The 23480-nt window shown below is 43.7% G+C and overlaps 2 protein-coding genes across 3 annotated transcripts; both read right to left on the reverse strand.

Annotated features, from left to right (window-relative positions):
* Positions 1-2446: 2446 nt before the first annotated feature.
* Positions 2447-9075, reverse strand: LOC112902382 (probable NAD kinase 2, chloroplastic). Of its 2 annotated transcripts, XM_025971438.1 has the most exons (8): positions 8508-9065; positions 6261-8153; positions 5140-5261; positions 4903-5044; positions 4592-4813; positions 3815-3889; positions 3092-3193; positions 2447-2893 (listed from the first exon to the last, which is right to left on the reverse strand). In XM_025971438.1, the coding sequence occupies exons 1-8, from the start codon at positions 8688-8690 to the stop codon at positions 2690-2692; spliced, it is 2943 nt and encodes a 980-aa protein (XP_025827223.1). In that variant the 5' UTR covers positions 8691-9065; the 3' UTR covers positions 2447-2689. The 2 variants fall into 2 exon arrangements, with proteins under 2 accessions (XP_025827223.1, XP_025827224.1); XM_025971439.1 differs by lacking the exon at positions 2447-2893 and having other exon boundaries at positions 3092-3229; positions 8508-9075.
* A 7134-nt stretch (positions 9076-16209) lies between these two features.
* Positions 16210-23228, reverse strand: LOC112903530 (wall-associated receptor kinase 2-like). The gene is made up of 4 exons (XM_025972796.1): positions 22091-23228; positions 19169-19321; positions 17982-18854; positions 16210-17828 (listed from the first exon to the last, which is right to left on the reverse strand). Exons 1-4 carry the CDS (start codon positions 23097-23099, stop codon positions 16456-16458), a joined length of 3408 nt encoding a protein of 1135 aa, XP_025828581.1. The 5' UTR covers positions 23100-23228; the 3' UTR covers positions 16210-16455.
* Between the last annotated feature and the right edge of the window lie 252 nt (positions 23229-23480).

Consider the following 23480-nt stretch of genomic DNA (forward strand, 5'->3'; position numbering starts at 1 on the left):
TAGAAAAAACATTACCGGTCTATTTGGCATATTTCTTACATACACAGTAACTATCATGCTATTTTGCCAAGACATTTAATCCAAATAGATGAATCAAAATGCTTTTCTTACATATATTCTTAATGAACAGGATGGTAAATATGAAATACAGCCACTAGTACTCGAGAAAATGGGATAAACATGCATTGCATAAAGCATCATATTCAGATATTTGCAAGCATCAGACAGCAAACAGTTATGATTGCAATCAAATGAAAATTAGATGTGCCAATGCATCCCAACGCAGAACAAAAGGTTCTGAACCCTACATTGTTTCCATCGTTCCGTGGATACAAAAGAATAGTTATCTTCAATTTCCGTTTCAATTAATGATTGCGCAGCCAAATCCAAAACTGAAGCAGCAAATTCTTTCAGCCACCGCACCACGCAAGTAACTCTCACCACGCCACCACGCGCTTCTCGCCTTCTCCCCAACCACCAGCCGCCGCAAGTAACTCTCACCATGCCGCGCCTGGCGCGCTGAACACGAAGCCTGCCTTCGGACGCGCCCGGCGATCACCGAGCCGCCGAACACCCGTGCCGACCTGGCGTTCCCCGTACGCGCTCGCGTGCGAGTTGCGACAGAGAGAGCACGGAGCGTGACTACATGACTGCGATCGCCGTCTCAATTGGGGCGAGCGACAGCACCGCTCCCCGATGCGCCGCGGCCAAGCGGTGCCCGGCCGTCACGAGGCTGAAGTCCTCCGGTGCGGCGGCCTGGGAGGTCTTTCGCTCTCCGGTGCCGTGGGGGGCGAGCGCGAGCCGCCGCCAGAAATGCTCCAGCACCGACGCGACGCGGACGCCGGGCGCGCTTGTGGGCTGCGACCATACGTCGCTGAAGGTGATAGGAAAACGTTTTGTCACCTGAAGATATGGGCCAATTCCAGCGTAGTTGCGATATGGGCCCCAGAACGAACAAGTTGTTATGCAATGCGAATAAATCAGTTTATTTTGCCAACTAACCAATCCACGCCGCGAACAAACTAGTGCACACTAAGAACAAAATTATTCTTCAATTGGAGCAAATAATTTTACATGGCGAACAAACCAATAATCTGCATCATTAACAAATAATCTCAAAAAGAAGTGATGGAAAAGGGGAAAAATTTATTAATTTAAAATTAGTCGTATGAACTTACAAACAAATTAGTATACAAAGTAACCTACCGTACGAAGAATAAAAATAGCAAAAGTAATCAAGAAAAATGACCGTAAAATACAAGGAAAGAAAATAAAAATGAAAAGGAAAAAAGAAACAGAAGGAAAAAACATGTTAAAAGTAAGAAGTAAAAAATAATGAAAGAAAAAAAATAAAACAAAAAAATGGAAGAAAATGTGTTGTTAAAAAGAAAATAAAAAAATAAAGGAAAAGGAAATAATAAATTCAAAAGGAAAATATGAATAAAATGAATAGAACCAGGAAATAATAGGAAATAAAAATAACGAAACGAATATAAATGAAAATTAAAATAAAAGAGAAAATAAAAAAATATGGAACTTATGCATCAATTCAAGCAGCCTGCTCCTCAAATAGTGAATTGGGCCAACAGAATCCTTGCAGCTTACTCCCGTGCCTAAATAGGCCGTCACTCTTCCGTGGGCCAACAACTACCCGTAGCCTAAATATGTTGTCACTCTCCCATGGGCCAACAGAGTTCTACTTTTCGTGGGCTGAAATCACCCACCAGCCCGCACGATTCACGCTCGTAGATAATACACGAGGCTATGCTCAAGCTAGAGGTCCCCCACCGCCCCACATTCCCACCCTCCGTACGGGACGGAACGGTTTTTTTTTTGTTAGAAATCGAGTTCTCTGTTGCACACGAACATAAACACATAACAGCCGGGACGCAAATGCAGAGAGGAAGTGTTCTTTCTGTATTGCTTTTCCTTCACTGAGTTACAGCTGACGAAAGAGACCTCCTATTTATAGTAGAGGAGGATCAGATGAGTACAAATGTTTAGTGTTTGAACTCTTGAATTTCTTCCCCTCTCTTCATTAATTTGGCCACCATTTCAAAGTCAGGTTTATACTGTTGTTTGACTATCCTGGACTTTGAATCATAAAAATATATACCCTTCCGGAATTTTGTAGCACGAGCGAGGTATAGCCGTGGCGGCGCTTGTGCTCACTGCTCCGCTGGGGAGCAGGTCCGCAGCGAGGTCAGGATGGGCCGGCCCAATCGGGAGCCCGAGCTTGGACGCAGTTTTTTTTTATTTTTTGAAACAATACAGGATTCATCTTTATTGAGATTGTACAACTTAAAATATCGATGTAGTTGCAGAATTTGTATACGCCATAAGCAAATTTGTAATACGAAAGCTTGACATTTTCAAAACAAAATATGCCCGGAAGTTTTAGATGCGGTACTGAGTCAAAGCAAATGCGAACATGAACAATGTTGGAGAAAATGAAGTGGTATCAGCTCAGGTGCTTCCGATGAATTATAGGCCCAGAAATACCTGGATATGTACTGTTGATTTACAGAGCAGATTGGTACACTGACGACGGGTCATAACACGTGCTGCCACTGCTTGTGCGTTAGGTCGATGTTACACGCATCGTACATGTTAGCAGGGAAAAAAAACTATACGTGTGTAAAGCTATATATGTACAACAACATTTTTTTTTTAGAAAAAAACCTAGTGTCTATAGCGCCTTCTGGTCCAACCTCTCGTTCCAGTTGAGACACCTGATCAGGCTGCGGAACCAATCACCAGTTTGGTCAGATTTGTTAACAGTTGGGAGCGGGTGCTGGCTCATGGATATATGAACAGAGTCTCCTCTTGACAATTGCTGCCTTCTTTTGCCATCAAACGATACCCAGGCATTACTTCTGGCATCATCTGGTATCTGGCACAGTTGCAAGTGCAATGGACAGCCCCACAGCAGAGCAAAATTTACCGGTCAGCAAACCATGGTATGATATTGTTGGATGAAATCTGATGAGCTAAAGCTAGGTAAGACTTAAATCGTACAAAATGGTCATCTTTAACAGTAAGTTCAATGATATCGCACGGAAACAATAGACACTTCAGCTGTTGCTCGTACCTTTAATTCAAGACGTGCGGAATCCGGAAGGATGACAGGTCTAAATGACAGCGAGTGAGGGCAGATTGGAGTAAACAGCATGCATGGGACGTTCGGATGGACCTAGACAGGAAAAGCCACAATGATCATATCGAATTCCTGTTCAATTGATCGATAATGTAAGCATGGACTGGAGAAGAAACAGTTTACTGGAGCGTAATACACATGAACACAACACTACCTATAAAAGCAAACAAACAAGGCATAATATTGTTTCTCATTATTGAGCTTTGAAACGCTTCACCCTTAGAATTACAGAGCTCCAAAACCAAAAGATCTTCAGTTATACTTCAGAAAAAAAAGTTATGAAACCAAAATTTTTCCTCATAGGTGATGGAGAGTTGGAGACACACTGTTTCTATCATTCCTAAAGTAAATGCTGAATGAGCCTGATTTTCTGAAGACAGGGTAAAAGGTGCCAGCCTCTGGGAACCAGTTGACTAGTAGGCAGTGGAATTCACATCCTTTTTTCTTAAAAAAAGTAAAACATGTACAAGACACATGACACGGTAGATATAATAGAAGTAACAGCCATGTGCTTCATAAGTAGGAAATATCCATTTGTTACATGGAGTGAACAGCATTTGAAAAAACAGGTGCCATGTCATAATACTGATAAATGTGTTTTTTTCCATGTCATTGATACAGTTAAAAAATGATTATAGCTTGTAAGAATTGACCTACCATTGACCCCCCTGCTGCAGTAGAGTATGCCGTACTGCCAGTTGGTGTTGCTACTATCACACCATCTCCTTGCACCTAAATATAATTTTTAGTTAGACTAGATATGGAGTATGTTTAAACAAAAATATTGAATTTCACGCATAAGTACTATTAAATGATTAATCTTCAGGAGTAAATACTTAATGCAGTAAATAGTTAATGCAATAGAGTGTGATGCAAGGAAGGATGCAGTAACTAAGGATAGTTCAACAACAACAACAACAACAACTTAGCCTTTTGTCCCAAACAAGTTGGGGTAGGCTAGAGATGAAACCCACAGAAAACAAGAATAAGAAACACAAAAAGGGCACAAGCCAAAGGAAGGATGCAGTAACTAAGGATAGTTCAGCCTAGAGAATATTTGAAACATAACGTTAGTACATAAATCTTTTATCATATAAACAGTATTTGTGAAACAATCATATAAACAGTAACAAGTAAAGGTAACTATGGCTTCTCTAGTTCAATGCAGCTGCTGCCTGAACTTTGTCAAGCATAGTACAGTTGAGGAAAAAAAAGGGCCTAACTTCCTGATTCTGTAATTAGACTTTATTTAATACTTCTAAATGACAAGATTCTCTTTGATGTGATGGGTCTAAACTTTAGACCCTAGGAAACGAACACACCCTAAGTTTCAAAGAGAAAACATAAAGAAAACATTATGATGCACAGCTACCCACAGTCAACACGCCACAAGATGCGAAGAGGTACATCTGTTCTAGACTTTCTGAACCATACCTTAGTGATAAGGTGGTTATGCTCGTAACATTCAATTTTTGACAGGTATGGATTAGAACCCCGATCAACAACAACTTCATTTAGCACATCAAACACTTTTCCAGGCATCGCTTTTCCATTACGAAAGATCTCACATCTTAGACGCATTCTAAGGGTTATATAAACTCCAAGTGTATTGTTCCCATGGATGACAGCTCTCAAGTCTTGTCTGAAACCTTCGAACTGAGGTAAATAAAATGAGAGCATGCTTAGTTTTGATGCAGAAATAGGTTAATATGATGAAATTCACTCAGGGAGGATATAAAAAATACATTGTGTGAAGTCAAGAATCCAAGTGATCCGAGATTGAATGAGACAACAGGTGGTACAGAAGTTCTAAATAAGTTTGATGCATGCAAAATGACTCCATCACCACCCAAGCATGTGACAAAATCAACTCTCTCGTGTAGGTCACTGATTTTAACACAAAGCATCGTTAGTGGATAGTACTATGGAAATTAATTGGCATTTTAGCAATGATCAGAAACTCAAATATGTTTAATCTGTACCTGGTATCTTGAGTATAGAAGGTTTGCACAAAACCATAACCAGGAATTCTAGCAAATATATCATGAACATCAGGTTCCACAAGAACATTCATCTTTTCTTGACGATGCAGAAATGAAGCAACCTGAAAAGGAAGTGATTGGAATTTTATAGATTGCCAAATGCTATGTATGTTGCTGAACAAAGAAACTAATTAAGACTACTTGACAGCTCTGAAGGTATCTAAATTAGGACCATCTTTGACATTTCCAAAGATATAGTGGCAAAAAGCACACTGAAATCTTTAACAGTTAAGCCACAAAGTTCCAAAATTACACTAAAGAGTAAAGACTATTCCTAACACGAAATGAGGTTCATCTGTTAATCCATGTCAAATGAGAACAGGATACGGTCTCCAACAATGCAATAAACAGCCAAATATCCCCAGTTGTGTATCCCAGAGCTATACAGTTCATTTCAGCTTTAAAGCAAAGACCTTAATTGGCATCTGTTGACCAATCAAATCTTTCTACAACCTAAACTCCTAAAGCCAAAGAATTTTAAACAATGAAAGAAATGATTACACATATTCATTATATAATTATCTCCCTTATACAGTCCTTAGATCTCTCTATGCATTCTATTTTCCCATAGCCGACCATAAATTTGCTATGTACTAGTAGCAGAAATCAGGTAGGTACGTCCGGAACATGAAAACATTTTGAAGCAAAAAATTTTGCTAGCACTAAATTCTTCATATCAGTCAAAAATGCCACATCAAATGCAAGAACACTAATCTTCTTTGAGATGACTAACACTAATCAATAGTTACCAGATACTCCCTCTGTTCCAAAATGTAATGTGTTTTAGTTTTGTCCTAGTCAAACTTCTTTAACTTTGACAGAGTTTGTAGAAGAATATATTAACATCTACAATAGCAAACAAATGCTATTAATTAACTTTGACACTATCAAGACATATTTCATGGGGTTAAATAAAACTAATTAGATGTTGGTATATTTTTAATAAACATGGTCAACAGTTGGAGAAGTTTGACTTGGGACAAAACTAAAACACCTATGTAAGTATCTGAAAGATTACTATTTAGCGATATGTATGCTCTCAAAGGAAAGGTGGTATGCACCTCTTTAGCTTCTTCCATGAGCTCATCACCTAATTTCTTCAAAAGTAAGACAGTCTTTGGAGGAGATTTCCACATAAGCATCTGTTGCTGGGTGCTAGGATGCGTAAAAGCCAAAGATGATTCTGTTACTTTTTCTCTTGTACAAGAAAATCCATCGGTGCGTACTAGAAACATCTCTGCTTTTCTTCTCGACTGAAGTCTAACAACACCAGTTGCAGAGGCACACATATTTCCATCAACAGGATCTGATTTGTTTCTCTCCAGATAAGGGGCCCCATTCTTTTCAGCAGATTTTTGTGATGCAACCTGAGCATTCCCATTAGAACTGCTGGCAGATGCTCCAGTATCAACAGTAACAACTGAGACTTCCCTTTCCTTTTCCTCAACTAATGTGGAGGCTCCATTGTTGGCTGGTTTTCCATTGGCAATACCTGAAGCAACCGATAGAATATAATCATTGTCAAAAGACATCCCATTTGAACTTTTCGAAACTGTAAACTCTGCTGCTTTATAGTCAATGGCTCTATTATGATCCGCACTGAGATTTTGTTTTCTCCTTGAGACCAGCGAGCTACTTGATCGTCTCCTAGAATTCAAGGTAGATTTTGGATAAACCTTTTTGCTTCTAAAAAAGTTGGTCATCTCTTTTCTGGAGAAAACATCACAAGTAGGAAATTGAGCTTTAAGGGGGTTACTCTCCAGCGTGAAGTTTGACAGGAGTTCTGATCTAGTGCTAGGCATTTCACTTTGCTCAGTGCTTTGATCATTGGGAAGGGCATTAGTTACCTCCAGACTATGACGAGCTGTGTCTATGTCTATCTCACATGATTCCCTATTGTCCATGGTCCTATCAGATTCCACCGGTGTACCATTTTTAGTTCCATTTGTGGAGGAACTTGGGCTGCCTGTGTGCTGCTCTGTCTTGTCATTTGTCAGGAATTTACCATTCCCATTTAGGGAGCGATTCTGGACAGCTAATCTCTCTGAACGACTAACATACTGCTTCCATCTTGAGACCATTGCAGAGGTCCTAGAAACACCTTCTTTGCTATGAAGATAAATGGGCTTCTTTGCGCTATCTGACACAAGGGCTGCAAATTGCTGAACCTGTTCAGCTGAGGGTGCAGTTTCAATCTCAACTGGCATATTTACCACATCTATCTTCCCAGAAGCAACAGCTTCCTGAACCGCTGAGAGGTACAAATCATCTTTCACATCTTCTTCCCGGAGGTCGACAATAGTTTTGAATCCCTTTTCTAGTAGCCATGCCAGTCCCTCCTCACTGACTTGTCCTCCCCTCCAAAATGCAACCTCTAACTCTTCTGTCCCTGAATCATCTGATGCAGTCGAATGGTACACCGGAAACCAATTCGCAAACAATGTTGGACAGGGATAACCATCAGCCCTCGGAAAACCAGCATCAAAACAAGCATTCTTCAATCTCTGCAGCTTCCTCCATACGTCCAAACCCCTGGGCTCACTCGGTACAAGGTAGCTAGCAAGCGCAACCTGCATACTCTCACAGCACCGCTTCATGTCTCCACGGAACAAGGCGAGCGGCGGGATCCTATCTGAGGTGCTGTCCTCAGATCCCTGGAAGGCACTTGCAACAGCCGACCGCCCCGACAGCACCTCATTCCTTCCACGGTTCAGCAATGCCAGCATGCAGCCGAGGAAGGCAGCAACCTTGTCTTCCAGCACTGGCAGGTCCTCCGATTCCACATCGTAGCGCACAGGGCACTCGCCTGTCTCTGGGTCACAGAGCGCTGACATGACCGCGGTGTGGAGCTGCTCGGCAGCACGGAATATGCGGCAGTAGGCCTCAATCTCTGCAATGTCGCCAGGCACCGGACCGACCCACAACAACTGGGACAGGTCCCTTGTGTGAAAGTTCTGCAAGAAACCATTTGATACATCAATGGAGCATCGTCCCATCTATGACAAATGGAACTAAAAATACCCAATACAAAATTGACATGGAGCTATCGATGCAAGCAAACAAGAAAGAAAATCCAAGCTCATCTCTAACATCATATCACACTGCCCGACAAAATCACCCTAAAGGATCAGAATGAACTAATGGGTGAGCAAACACAGGACAGCAGCTGTCTGTCCAATAGACCGATGGAATTCAGTCAAGAAGTCTGCAGAACTAGGCGCCGCCAAGAACCCAGCAGTGAGCGCCTCCGGAGCCGCTCCACAACTGTTCGACGAAATGCTCAAGAAAGAGGGAAGAACCCAACGAACCTGGGAGTCGAGCCCGATCCGGGAACCGAAGGACGACGCCCGCGCGGCGACGCCATGGCGCACCGCGGCCCCGCCCGCCGCGGGGCGCCACCACCACCTGCCGGCGACCCAGGCAACCCGCGCCCCGGCGACATACGCAGCCGGGAGCTTGGCGGGCCCGTGGGGCGCGCAGACGTCGAGCATCAAGCCAAGCGCGGCGCGCCACTCGGCGCCGGCGGCGGGGATGGGACGGGGCCAAGAAAGGCCGGAGCTTTGCGCGGCGGGAGCTACCAGCTCTCGGCGACGAAGGGAAGCGCGCACGGCGGCGTCGCTGACGAGGCGAATGTCCTCCCGGCGAGCGCCCCGATGGCATCCACAGAAAGGCGGAAACTAGAGATCAGAACTGACCGGATTGTCGCGGTTGGTTCGTGTAAAAACCGTGGCTTTTTGAGGGAGCAGCAGTGGAATCTTCGAAAACAAGGGGTGAAGACGAAGGCAACGGCAGGTGCGCCATTGCGATTGTGTGCACACTTGTTCCTCCTGAGTCCTGACGCCGCCAGATGGAGCGCAAGGATGCACAGAAAATCGGAAACAAAAAATGTGGTGGCGATTTTGCAAGAGGAAAAGAGGAGAAAATGGAGCCATGAGATGAGGGGGGTTTCTTTTCATGAAACTGACGTTCTTGGAGGCTTGCTGAATGGGTGAGGCTCGAGAGTTGTGGGGATATCGATCGTGGACCACGATGTGTGGTTGAGTTTTCTAGATTGCTGTGGATGTTCGGTAACATGGATGATGCCGTGGGGAATTGGTAAATCAGCTTCTGCTTTAGTTTTGGAAATTTTCTGAACCCATCTTTGCTTTTTGGGTTTTGCCAAAAGAAAGAAGTCAAGGCAAATTTAGCACACCTTTGCCTGTCAGACCGCCTGTCAGAAGAGAATTTTTTTTTGTTTTATCCTTTCACGATTAGAATTGAACTTTTATTTTGATAGGGACCTTTGATTTGCTTCAGCGTTCTAGTAGGAGGCCTAAAGTAAATGGAAATGTGTTATTCAAGCTTTGAGGTGTACTAAGTTCCGTTTTATCTATAGTTGATTTATAATGTGATTCTCCTTTTTCCATTGAGCAATAACTTTAAAGTAACTTTGAAGTGCCCATAAAAAAAGTAACTTTAAAAGTGTGTGTATATATATATACTAATTTTGTATGCGACTTTGTTGTTTCATTTCCAGCAGTTGGTTAAAAACAATATGACTAGTAAAGATAGAAATTCAGTTTTATTTGGTAAAAGGAGGGTATTTGTCTCTTTCCCATTGTTCGAAACATTGACTAAAATCCATGAAACTTTTATGTAAAAAGTAAGTAGACAATATTCATTCAAAATTCATTTATCTGAATAAAAAAGTAAGTAGACGTTTAGCGGTAGGGCTGCTGTTACGGTGTTTAGCGGGTTATAGCCGGCATTTAGCAAGCTAAATATTATAGCGGCTGATTTTTCTAGCAGTTATAGCCAACTATAGCGGTAGCTGTAGCCGGCTATTTAAAATTTTAATAGAAATTCGGTTTACATAAAGAATCAAACTATATGAGCCACGGTCGGCACATGTTTTTTCCCCTACTTGTGAACTGTCCGTTGGCCCAGTGGAGAGGAGATCAGCGGCCCAGACGTGGAGTTGGGCCTACGCAGGTCACTGGCCCTGCTTCATTGTCTGAAGCTCAGAAGCTTTGTATGCCTTTGATTTTTTTTTCTTGACCCGGATATCCGAAAAAAACTATCCGAATTGATATCCGCCCCTGACCGACGGTCGGTTGGAAAATATTTATACCATTTACATCCCTACTCTATCTCTACTCTAGTATATGTTCCACCTGCCACATTGTTGGTCTTTCATCTCCTCTTATGTTTACACAGGATGATGCAAGTGAAGCAACTTCTTGGACTAATTCTCTGCCTCCCTCCTCTGCAGCATGTGGATCTATTATCTGGACAAGATTTCTCTCACAAGTAGATTGACAAGATGGGAAACAAGAAGGCCATCACCTTTGGTGGATAGAAACGAGGGGGAAACGAGAATGATTTGTTCCTAGCGAGCTGCTCCACGAGAAGTGCAAAAGTACATTGGTTCCAAGGATCTTATTGTTCCCTAAACTCTTGTTGTCAAGTATAGTTGACCAAACGGGCGGCCTGAAGCATAGCCCGAGCACGGTCTGGCACGATTGCTATAGTACTTGGACCAGCACGGCACGATTGTGCGGGCCATGCCTGGGCCGCCACATTGGCTCGTAGTGCCGGCTTGGGCACCGCTCGACTAAGTGCCAGGCACGATAGTGCCCCATTAATACCCCATTAATAGCCCACTGCCCACAATCTCCCCTCAACCCTAATTTTCATCTCTTCCCTTATCCGGTCGTCACTCTCCTCCTCTCTCTTTCTTCTTTCTCACGCGCGCGTTAGATGGCCGGTGGCCTCCCCGCACCCTCACCGGCGGCCTCCCCGCATCCCTTGCCGTCGCCGCTGGCCTCCTCCCCGCGCCACTCGCTATCGATGGTGGACTCCTTACGCGCCTCCCCATCGCCGACGGCATCCCGACGCACCCCCTCGTCACCACCAGCCTCCCAGCACCGCCGCTCCTGCTGCAGCCGACCTACACTGCTGGCGGCATCGAGCTTGAGCAGGCACCGCACGGGCGGGCCGACGTGCCAATTGTGCTGGCACGGCATGACCGCACACCCTTCATGCCATGCCTGGGCCGCCGCCGCGGCACACCGTACCATGCCAGCACAGCACGACACGACTAAGTGATCGTGCCAAATAGTGTAGTGCCGTGTCGTGCCTAGCCCACATTGTGCTAGGGTCGAGTCATGCCGGGCCCGTTTGGCCAATTATATTATCAACCTCTTCGTGTCCTGAACTATCTTCAAGAATTGTTTCGGAAATTTTCAGAACTTCGGGATTTATTTTTCATGGTTTAAAAGATTTATCTGGAATTTTCTAGATTTACTTTAAACCTGAAATATGTTTAAAAAATGAATTCTTTTTAAGCTGGAATTCAACTCGTTTCTTGTCCAATCCACCCTAAACACTAGAACCGTGCCACGCACAAACTTGAGCTCAGCCATTGCCATATCTCATTGTTCGTTGCTTTTTCCATCGATAAAAAGTAAATCAAAAGCTTCTCTTTGATGTACCAAAGAAAATATCTTTATTTTTGCCTTTTGCCTTTACTTTCTAAAGCTTAGTATCTCGCCGAAGCATGCTGACCAACACTCGCCGTCGACCGTCTTCCTTCACTAAATTGGTGTCATCTAGAAGTTTCCCAATGAGATGATGAAACTCCCAAGGCCATTTCTCCTTTCTTTCCTTTTCTCTTTTCGATGTTCTCAATTTCTCATCATAGCCGGATCGATCTGTTATAAACTATCCTCCTTTTTACTGTATTGTATCGGACACCCTAAAAATGCCCATTTGAATTCCACATCTTCTAATCTTTCTCCCCGATCAACTCACGCTCGAAACAATGTTTGGTGGCTCGTTTTCATTATTTTTCCGATGATGCTCCATTACTGTCGGCTCCAACGAGTAGCATTGTCTCTCTTAAACCCTAGACCCAACTCAATGCCCTTCCGCCGCCCAGCCTTTTTCCCTCTATATTTACCCTTCTCTCAGCGAATTGATTTCTACCCGTTGGCATGAATCAGTCTTGGTCCAGCCAAGCCCCTCTCCTTTCTCTCTTTTCCTTGACACAGGCCAGCCAATGGCTCCTCTCCGCCTTGCGCAGCACGCAGTCGCCAACGCGCAAGGATGCAGCGCTGCTGCTAGGCCGAGCGCCCGAGTCCCCGTTCACCCCCGCGCGTTTCTCGGCAGCGCCAAGACCGAGCGCCAGCCCTGCGTGCCTACTGCCGCGCCTCCCCCTGCGGTGCACGCATTTTCCTTGCTCGGCCCTGAGCGCCGGCTGCCCCTGCACCATGCGCCAGACCCCCATGCATCACCCGCCACCCAGGATTGCTCGCCTGTTCCGAGCAGTGCGCAGCCACCTCCTCCTCGATCTGATTTTTGACCACCATGGTGCGTCTCCGCTAAGGGTAAGCAGTAAAACGGATTCCCCTCGACCTCCTCTTTCTTTTCCCCTACTTCCCCACTCTCATATGGTCTAAATCGCTGCAATTTGGGCAAGCAACAATGTGTTGTACGCCAGCCATCAAGGAGACGGAGCTTTTGCGATCTAGCCCCTGTAAAATAGTGTAACTTTGCTATTATTTTTGTGTCTACGGAAATCTACAGAAAACCCTCTAAATCTATTAAATCTATTAGATCTTTTCAGTCCAACCCCACCTGTGATCTTTTGATCTAATCTTAACCTCGTTGAATTTGCGAGCTCAGTTTTCTGAGTCTTGTAAAAAAATTAGCAGCTTATCCTTTGCGTCTACATTTAATCACGATTAGGTCCCTGCAACCTTGTTCTTTCAATAGTTTCCGCATTTTAGATTCGTTTTGATCTTTTTGCGTTAGTTTTTTAAAACTCTAAGTTATCATTTAGTGGCGTTGTTGTATCATAGTTCCTATTTTTTAAAATTAAATATAGATTTATTTTTATTAATATCCTTTTATCTAGATTTTCTAATTAAAAATCTAATTAGGTAAATACTCCGGCTTTCATAATTAATGTTAAATTGATTAATACCACCTTAAACATATTTTTAGTTATAATTTGTTCGTTCAACATGCATCATAAAGTTATACGTTTAGATGCTCTCATATTTTCCTTTCAATGTTAATCGTTTAATTAGTATAATTTATACATAGATAGTTATAAACAAAATTTGTCTAAATTCTACTCCGCTTTTACAAATGCAAAATATAATATGAGTTAATTATAATTTCGAATATTTATTTCAAATATCCTTTACATTTGTTTTATAAATAAAATAAAGGAAGCTTATAGTTGTTTTGTTTTCTTTTATAATATATAAATCTTCCTATAGTTGTTTCTTTTCAACCCTAATTCTGTTTTCCGCATTTCTTGCGTTCTCGTGACCGTAGCAACGAGTCCTATCCTTTTGTACGCTCTTTTAAAGCTTTTCTTTTATTTGGTGTATCTGTTCTTAGTTTCTCTTGTTTGTTTGTTTGCTTATATGCTTGGGCTCAATGCTTGTGTGATGTTAGAAGGAGCGCGATTGAAGAGTTTTAAAGATTAAGAGTTGCAAGAACAATAATTAAAGACTCTGAGCAGTATTTCTTTGGAAGAAGGCAAGTGTTTACTTGATCATTCTTTTATCCTAATAATCACAATAAATACAACTTTTCTTTATGCATACATGTGTCCTAATTTTGATGGACCCTAATTAAGAATATACCTAGTTTTTAGTTTTTATGATAATTTCTTGTCAACCCGGGTTTTACCTTTCTGTTGGGTAGATTCTGCCTAGTTGCTATAACTGGTTTCATTTGGGAATAATTTATAACCATGATGACAACAATGATGATGATACACCTTTTTTATCCATGTTCATGCTCTTTGTTGTTAATCACAAGATCATATATTTAATTGGAACATAGAGAACCACCCATGAAAACAGTGCAACCACAATACTATGTGGCTCTGGTCTTGGCTAATTAATTAGAAACTCTAGCTTGTGATGATCTTATCGAAAGGGTAAGAGAGGAGTGCGTTGGTGGGGTATAGCTCGGTCCTCTTGAGACTTAGATATGATCCTGGTTAAGGCGTCTTTCTCATTAGGAAGGGTTATGACCACTGTGGGCTGAAACCTTAGCTGATTGTCATAAGTTAAAGAATCTTTGTAAAGATCTCGTAGTGAATCCCTAGCCACTCACCTTGGAAATGTTGAAGAGGCTCGCGACCTCGGACGATACGGGAGACACGAATTGTGGATAAAGTGTACAACCTCTGCAGAGTGAAAACTGATATATCAGCCGTGCTCATGGTTACGAGCTGCTTGGACCCTCACATGATTAATGAACTTGAAGATGAATTAAATTGTGGACCATGTTTATGGTTATGGTTATGCTTCTGCTATATCTCTTCTGTTTCTTTTAATGTGGGTTGGTATAAACTTATACCTTAGTAATCAGGTGCTAATAAAACTTGACCAACTAAAATTACTTATCGCTGTAAGCCAGTCAGCCTTTTCTTACTTTTGGCCTTCTGTTGTATAATTTCCAATACTTGTTGAGTATCAAACATAAGTGTACTCGCGCTTGTTATAATTGCTGCTCAGAAGAGAAAGTTGATGTGAAGTCTCTTGAAGATGATGCTGAGTTCTAGGTGAACGTAACTCCTGGTCGATTGCCTGTAAAGTTTGGAGTCTTCGTTTCCAGGATAAGCTGTATATTTCTGATAATCTTTATAGTTTTTTAGTCGTTGTAATTCTTCTTTCGTGATACTCTTACTGATTATCACTGACGAAGTCACTGTATGTATGAAACTTAATACTGACATACATATAGTTATGCATTCGGTTTTATCCTTAAATCCGGGTGTGACAAACAAATACTCGCTTAACAAACTCGTTAGTCCCAATAATTATGATATCATTCAATCACCAAAATTATAAATTGATGACATAATAAAATTATTTTTTTTACACTCTCATTATAGTTTAACTAGTTAACTAAGAAACCAAATGCAAGTATGTACTTGCATTGCGTCATATCGATCAGGAGGCATTCAGGCCGATTAGGTACTTAATTATTCAATCTAAAAAATATGCATGCTTCGCTTTATGGAGCACAATGGCATATTATTTGAAAGGGAAAAGGATATGGTCAAGTCTCAAAATCAACTAATAAACAAAATCTAATTAACCGACTTATGACACTCATTCTACCCAACATTCTTCGAAGCATGCCGAGAGTAGCTGGGTACCTAATGGAACGCTGGTACTGCACACATGCTGGTCTTATCACGCGCCCGATGTTCGTGCATGTTTTTTTTCTTGTCTTTTATTTTTTTAAAAAATTCCTTCCCAGTTTATTCCTCTTTATTTTCTGTCTTATTCTTTTTTTTGCTACTTGTCACGGCAGTTTCTTTTATATGCTTACTAAAAGTAGAATAATTCATGTTAATCGTATATAGACTATTACTTCCCTGTTTTTGACGAAATTTTGTCGTGAGAGCCTTTTAAAAGTTTTTATGGAGAACATGTTTGAAGAATTTTTTCTAGAAAGCTCGTTTCAAATGCCTTTTCAAAATCTTTTCAAACAAGTTCTTAAAAAAAGCTTTTCAAAAATATATTCTATCGGGGAAGGAAGATGGGGACACGAAGAAGCGGGCGTGCAGTTAGGGGCGAAGCTGCTTTAGGCTGCCGGGTCGTCGGATCCGGATGAATTTTACGGAATCCAGTGTATAACACTGTTCCCGTTGTATTGTACAGCCGACCCCGATGGCTTGTCCGGTTCGCTTCGCCCCTGCATGCAGTGCCCACATACACCCCGGAACCATCTGGCATGCACAGATAGACATGGAGGCTGACTGGCTGAACACACGGACGCGGGCAACCTCAACGTGGCTGAGATGCAACTGCAAGAATACCGGCGCCGCCCACAAGAACCCACGGTGCATGCCAATGAGCGGGGAGCTGCGCCTACCGCCAAGGGACGAAGCTAAGCCATAGGAATGAACACACAGGCAAAGGGGACGAAGGGAGAACCAGATTTCATTTTCCAAACCTCACAAACAGCACATGACACATATCGATCTATTAACCGTGACGCACAATGCATAATTTCCGCATTCTTTTCATCAGGGGGAAAAAGGTCCTACTGCCCTACGACAAAGACAAAGCAAATCTAGTAATGTACCAACTCTGATCTGATTCTGGTATCCATTTTTTTATTGAAGTGTGAAGCTGAATCATACTAACAAAAGAAAGCAATGGCAAGAAGAACCAAATTACAGCTAGGAGAAGCTAACTAATCTCTTATGCTAATGCATAAGGCACAGATCACTCAATGCTACCGAGGGTACCTTGCAGACATTATCATCTCCTGCTCCAAACTGTATCTTCTGCTTGATTCCTCAAATCTTTGGCCTTCTTTAGTTGATGACGGACAACTAACCACAATTCTATCATCTCCGAATTCTACTGCTACTATATCATCATTCTTATACATCTTGGAACCCCGTAGTCCCTCTAGGGTATGTTCCACCAGTCGCATTGTTGGCCTTTCCTCACCTCTTAAGTTTATACAGGACGCTGCAAGCATAGCAACTTCTTGGACTTCTTCGCCTCCCTCCTCTGTAACTTGTGGATCTATTACCTGGATAAGATTTCCCTCATCAAGTAGGTTGAGAAAATGGGAAACAAGGCCATCACCTTCAGTGGATAGAAACGAGAATGGTTTCTTCCTAGTGAGCAGCTCCACGAGAATTACACCAAAGCTGTAGACATCGCTTTTCTCGGTAAGGCGGCTGGTGCAAAAGTACATTGGATCCAAGTATCCTATTGTCCCCTGAACTCTTGTTGTCAACCCTGTTTTGTCCATCGGAATATATCTTGAAGCTCCAAAGTCTGATATCTTTGACGTCAATGTGTCGTCAAGAAGTATATTACTGGACTTGATGTCTCTATGGATTATTGGGGTTGAAACTGCTGAGTGAAGATAGACAAGCGAAGTAGCTATTTCAGTTGCGATCCTCAACCTGTTGCCCCATGATAGTGATCTTGGTCCTTCAACATGGAGATGGTGATAAAGGGTTCCATTGGAAATAAATTCATAAACCAACAATGGCACCTCGGTCTCCAGGCAACATCCAAAGAGTTTGACCACATTCTTATGGTTGATTTGTGAGAGGATTGCTACCTCATTTATGAACTCATCTATTTCTTTCTGGACCGTAATCTTTGACTTCTTGATGGCTACGACATGTAGGTCCGATAAGATTCCTTTGTAAACAGTACCATGCCCTCCACCACCAAGCTCCCGAGATTTGTCGAAGTTATTTGTTGCCTTTGCAAGCTCATCCAGTGGTATGATCATCCTCTCCGCAATGTCTGCCTTTTGTGATATCAACTGTTGCAACAATTGTCCACGGTTTTGCTTGAAGTGCTTTTGTTTCAATATTTTCATCTTATGCTGTTCAATCTTACGGGGTACTAACATTATTCCCAGAACCACGAGCAGAAGCACTGGGCCACTAGCCGCTGACAAACCAATTTTATTTTTGGTTATGAATTTAGACAAAACAGTGGATAAGCTGACGCAGCCAGGGGGTTTGTAGGGATTTCCAAATGTTCCTAGCTCGCACTGGCACTTGAATTTTCCAGGCAAATTCTTGCAGATGCCGCCAAAGCACCTTGTTGCTGTGATGTTGCACTCGTCGATATCTGTAGCCATTAACCAACCAGAATGAACAATAAATAACAAAGTGATTGAAGCCCCCAATGAACAAACATTATTGAGAAAAATCAGTGATATATATGAAGAGTACTTGAGTAATGAAACAGAAAGGTAAAATCTCTCAGTGATTCAGTAGTGACCTTTGCATCCGTCAGTGATGTAAGGGTTGCCCTGGTAGCCCTTGTTGCAGTGGCACGTAAAGCCTCCATTCTCTTGCCGGCAGCCGCTGTCCTTGCTCTTGCAAAGCTGGCTGGCTACGTCCCCGGGGCACTGCGCCGAGTTGTCTGCAGGCACTGAGAAGCCTTGCTTAACCGCCCACTGTAGAACAAGGGGAGATGAGAAGTAACGGGGCATGGGCATGTTCAAAGTCGTGTCGAAGATCATGTCCCACCACTGTTTAGTCAATCCCTCCTCTGAGATGAACGCCAATGGCATATCATTTATTAGGACCGAGTTCACGCCGACTTTGAACTCCATTTTCTCGGGCGAGCTGCCCGCTAAGATGGGTGCATGGCAGCAGGCATCGCTGCCGGAGCAGTGGCGGTATGGGCCGGAGCTGATGTTGGCGACGCAGCCGGCGATGATGCTGCTGCTGCCGCCGTTTCTGTACTTGTTCCCGTACAGGGTGGCCTGCACACCGTCCCCAAAGAAGAGGAACTCGTTCCTGGCTGACAGCATGTAGGATTCGCCGATGTCCGGGAGCTGAAAGCTCGTAGCCTTTGTGGTGCCGTTGGGGTCCGAGGTGAAGTCGTCGTCGACGATGCGGGTGTGGTGGACGACGCGCACCGTGGAGTCATGCAAGGAGACGTCGACGACCTGGAGGATGCCTTTGCTGTCGAGAAGCAGCCGTGGGGGACTGTAGCTTGTGTTGCAGGTGAGGTTGAGCCCCGGCCAGTAGCAGTGGGAGGGCCCGAAGCCGAAGGGGTACGGCACGCTCACGTTGCCGCAGGAGGTGATGTTGCAGTCAGGCAGCCCATTCGGCGCAGGAGCCACCGTAGGCAACAGTGCATCCGCTGCAAATAAATTTAGGTATGAAAATTAATTCGATGGAGGTGTTCCCTCCGTCCTAAATTATCAGTCCTTTTATTTTTCTAGGTACATAAATTTTGCTATATATTTAATTATGAAAATAAATTTAGATATGAAAATTAATTCGATGAAGACGTTTGCTCCGTCCTAAATTATTAGTCGTTTTATTTTTCTAGATATATAGATTTTGCTATACATCTAGACTATATACCTAGAAAAATAAAATAACTAATAATTTAGGAAGGAGGGAGTACGAGCAACAAGCTATCTATCTAGTAGTGCGTCCCACCGGCCGAACCTGTAGCAGTGGAGTTGATTTTGAAACAGCCACCTTTCACTCCGGGGTTGCCAAAAGTTCCATACGGGCACCGGCATTCCATTGATCCGATGGTGTTGATGCATTCGCCGAAGCACCCATTCATTTCAGCTGGGAGACTGCACTCGTCCATGTCTGCAGCCAATCAACCGCGCACAAATTACTGTATTTATTAATAACAAATGCATGGTGTAGAAATTAGTAATTAAGGTGGCCCTTGGCCTATCAAGAAGTGCCACAGTGGTTAAAATTATAACTTGATTTTGGTACCTACTCCGACTCTACCCAGACTAAAAAGCTAGTACAAAATAGGGCTAGTAGTCCCGGTTCCTAACACCTTTTAGTTCCGGTTATGGAACCGGGACTACAAATCCAGACTAAAAAGCTGGATTATTAGTTCCGGTTCCCGCATCTGGGACTAAAGGGTCTGTGTTTGAAAAAAATTACTCTACACATAGTACTTAAACATATAACCTCTTGCCTCACACATAGCTTCCTTGCCACCTCACCTACACAACACATGTGACTCTAGTTAGAATGTCTTACTTTTGAACTAACCCGTCGACATCCCTTTAGTTCGGGTTGATAGCACCAACCGAGACTAAAAGGTCCTTCCGGTTGATACCACCAACCGGAACTAAATGGTGATCCTTTAATCCCGGTTGGTGTTACCAACCGAGACTAACTTTTAGTCAGAGAGACTTTTAGTTCCGGTTGGAGGCTCCAACCAGGACTAATATTCTCCCAGCCCCTGGTTAGATCCGAAACTAATGCCTCCATTGATCCCGGACCTAACATCGGCCGAGACTAATGTCAAAGATGAAAAGGCCTATTTTGTACAAAGTGGCCCTATCCCGATGACTTGTTTGGACGAGAAGGATTCGTTGTTGTTCCATACGCCAACCCAAACATTTGTTGAAGCCTTACCAAAAGGGTAAAAATAGAATAGAACCCCTACGAAATCTCAGAATGGATTACACTAAAATAAAAGAACAAAAGAAAATTCTCCTATCTTTCCAAGTATTAAATGTCCATAAAATTATTATCTACTCTGCCATTGAGAATACTTTGCTAAATAGCTTCAGCTTCACCGAAAAGCTACTTTACCATTAAAGTAAAAGCCGAAGCCATTTTAGAACGAGGCAGACACCTACCGAACAGACCAGTGTTTAATTTGGCGCGTGTTTCCCTCCTGGGTCACCACCGCCAGGACTAGTTTACGGCCAACAAACTCCCACGTGAGGCAGAAGTTTCGTCCGTACGGAGCAAGGTTTCCTTCCGTCATTCTGCACCCTGCCTCCCACGACTCTCCGTGGAGGAGGAGAAGGGAGAGGGAGCTCTAGTGGCCGGTTTAGAGAGTTTCTGAAGTTGCAAACGAGGAAGAGAACGAGATAAGGGTTCCGTTTTATAGCGAAAGAAGGTTGGGACGGTGGGTGGTTTGGGCATATATAGCCGATCCTGGGTGACGTGCGTTCATATGCTTCCCAAGAACGGAGCGTCGGACCGCTGGTTCAAGCGATACGCAACGGAGGGCAAGCTTGCCATGCTGGCTGATCTGGGTTCGGCCAAGTTGGGCTGTAGCCTAGGGGGATTTGAAGCGGGTAGAAAATGATAAAGAAGTAGCCAGAGATGAAATTTCAAGGTACTCCCTCCATTCCAAATTAAATTATAGATTATTTCGGTTTTTCTAGATAAATAATTTTTACAATGCAGCTAGATATACGGTACATCAAGATATATAAATAGAAACTATGTACGTAGAAAACCTAAAATGACCATAAATTTGAAAAAGAAGGAGTATTGAAAGTTGATTTATAGAACTTCTGTACTATTCCAAAGAATGAACTTGATCGAGATGGACATGGGGATTAGTAAATTGATCAGGGAAGAGAGGCCTTGGACACCTGAAGTTAATCAAGGGATTGAACCCATCTATGATTTGATATATATAGACTTAAAAATGACTTGGGAAAAGAAATTCTAGAGCAATGATTTGATGTCCAAACTAGAGATAGATCACTGGTTGCATCAAGAAATTGGTCTAGGAATTATATCAGGTCTTTTACTTGAATTAGATCTAAATTCTAAAGTGCCACACAGAACTCCAAGAAACATTAAATGCACATGAGTTAATTGTGCAACTGTTAATTTAAAAAGGTCACATTATGGAGCAAATTTGAGTTACTTAATTAGCCAACTAAGCAAATTTAGAAAGTTCAAAATGTTGTTAGTGAATTTTGCTACCCTTCTAAGTGAGCAAAACACAAAGTGTCACACTGAGAGGGAGTGAAAGCGGCAGAGGAATATGGAGGGAGGACAATTTTTGTTCAAAATTGTACCTTTTAACAAATGATGAATCCTAATTAAGTACTACTTAATTAATGATAGTATATGCGGAATAGAGACTGTCCTTATAACCTTCACATGTAGTAAAGCACTGGCATATTTCCTAGTACGAAACTAGTTCGTAGTATATTTTTTCCTACATTAAACTATACTACCCATGATTTGTATTAACTAAGTGATGGTCAAAGCTTGGTGTGCTTTTAAGCCGCCAAGGTAGTTTTGAATTCTAGTAGTGAAATTAAAGTATACAGAGTTTGGTAACGTCTAGAATCCTTGTATACTTCCAGAAATGGAGCGGACTATCCTTAATTAGAACGTAGTCACAAGCTATATATAGTTGGCATTGGATGAACTAATAAACAATGAATTAATTTACTTGCTATGTATTCTCTCCGTTCCAAATTTTAGATCGTTTTGGCAAATCTAGATACGTAACTTTTGCTATGCATATAGATACATAATGAAAATTATATATCTAGATTTGAATAACCAAATAAACTAGCTATATACGGTCACTAATAACTTGATGAGTAAGATCGAATCGGAGTGGTAGCTAACCTTGGCATCCGCCGGGGAGGTAAGGGTTGCCTTGGTAACCCCGGTCGCAACCGCACGTATAGCCTTCCGCTGGGAAGGCGGTCGAGCAGTAGCTGTGCTCGCTCTTGCACAGCATGCGGCGTACGCCGTCATCGCATAGGCCATGGTGTTGCGGGGCTTGAGGCAGGCCCCACGTGACGCCCCACTGGAGGATGAAGGGAGCCTCCTTGACCTCGTCCGCGCGCACCGACCAGTTGAACTGGTCGATCCACCCCTCCTCCACGACGAAGACGTTCACTGGCCAGTGCTTCTTCTGCTCTACAGCGGCGCTTCCGCTGTAGAGTCGCTTGGCCTGCACTTCACTTGGCATGCTGATCATGGTGACGGGCGACTGGCAGCAGCCTGAGGTGCCGGTGCACCCTGTGACCCTTATCACATCGAACGTATTTGTGTAGACTTCGTCGTCTTCATTGCGCGCCTTAGTGCATAAGCTGGCGCAGCCGCCGATGAATCCTGGGGGGGTTTCCCCATCGTCAGTGCCTTGTTGTACGAGAAGCATCGCTACAACGTCGCACCCGAAGACGACGACATTATTTCCAACCGCCAGCAGGTAGCCATACTCCGTGAAGGCGCGGCCGAAGGAGCCGCTCCAGCCGTCGGAGGTGAAGTCGTCCCCGGTCGCGTTGATGATGGAGCCGGCGCGCATGACGCGGACCGCTGTGTTCTCCAGGGAGATGTCGGCGACCCGGAGGGTGCCGTCGCCGAGGAGCAGCCGTGGTGGGTTGTAGCTGGTGTCGCAGGTGAGGTTGAACCCCCGCCAATAGCAGCGGGAGGGCCCGAGGCCGAAGGGGTACGGCACGCTCACGTTCCCGCAGGTGGTGCTGCAGTTGGGCTTCCCTATCACAGATGCCTTCTGCGGTGGCGGCGCCGAAGCTGCTGCTGCGGCTGCCGGGGCGAGCTGCAACGCCTCCATCACCACCATCAGCGCCACTGGTATTAGCACAGCTGCTGAGGTTTGCGACGACATCATTGTAGGCTACAAAGTGTGTGGACTTAGCTACTCGATCCTACTAGTACGCAGCAGCAGGACACGCACGCCTGATGAGCTGCGCTCTCCGGCTAGCTAGCTAGCTGCTGCCTGCCATTGTGCTACAGTTAGTTGGTGATGAACTGTGTGCGAGCTGAGCACATGAAGGCCATAGATATATGGAAGGAAAGATCCGCTAGCAAGCTGCTTGCGCGTTCCCGGCCGTGGGGACAACGTGTGTCCGGATGGCGACAGATCTCACCAACCACGCGCATGCAGCATGCATGCCACTACCCTGCTGCGCTTAACTTTACACTTGTACAGTACTACTTGAAAGTAGTTGATCTGCTGGTCACGAGAAGCGCACTTCGACTAAACAAAATT

The sequence above is a fragment of the Panicum hallii genome, chromosome 8 (assembly GCF_002211085.1).
Source record: "Panicum hallii strain FIL2 chromosome 8, PHallii_v3.1, whole genome shotgun sequence".
NCBI lineage: Eukaryota > Viridiplantae > Streptophyta > Magnoliopsida > Poales > Poaceae > Panicum > Panicum hallii.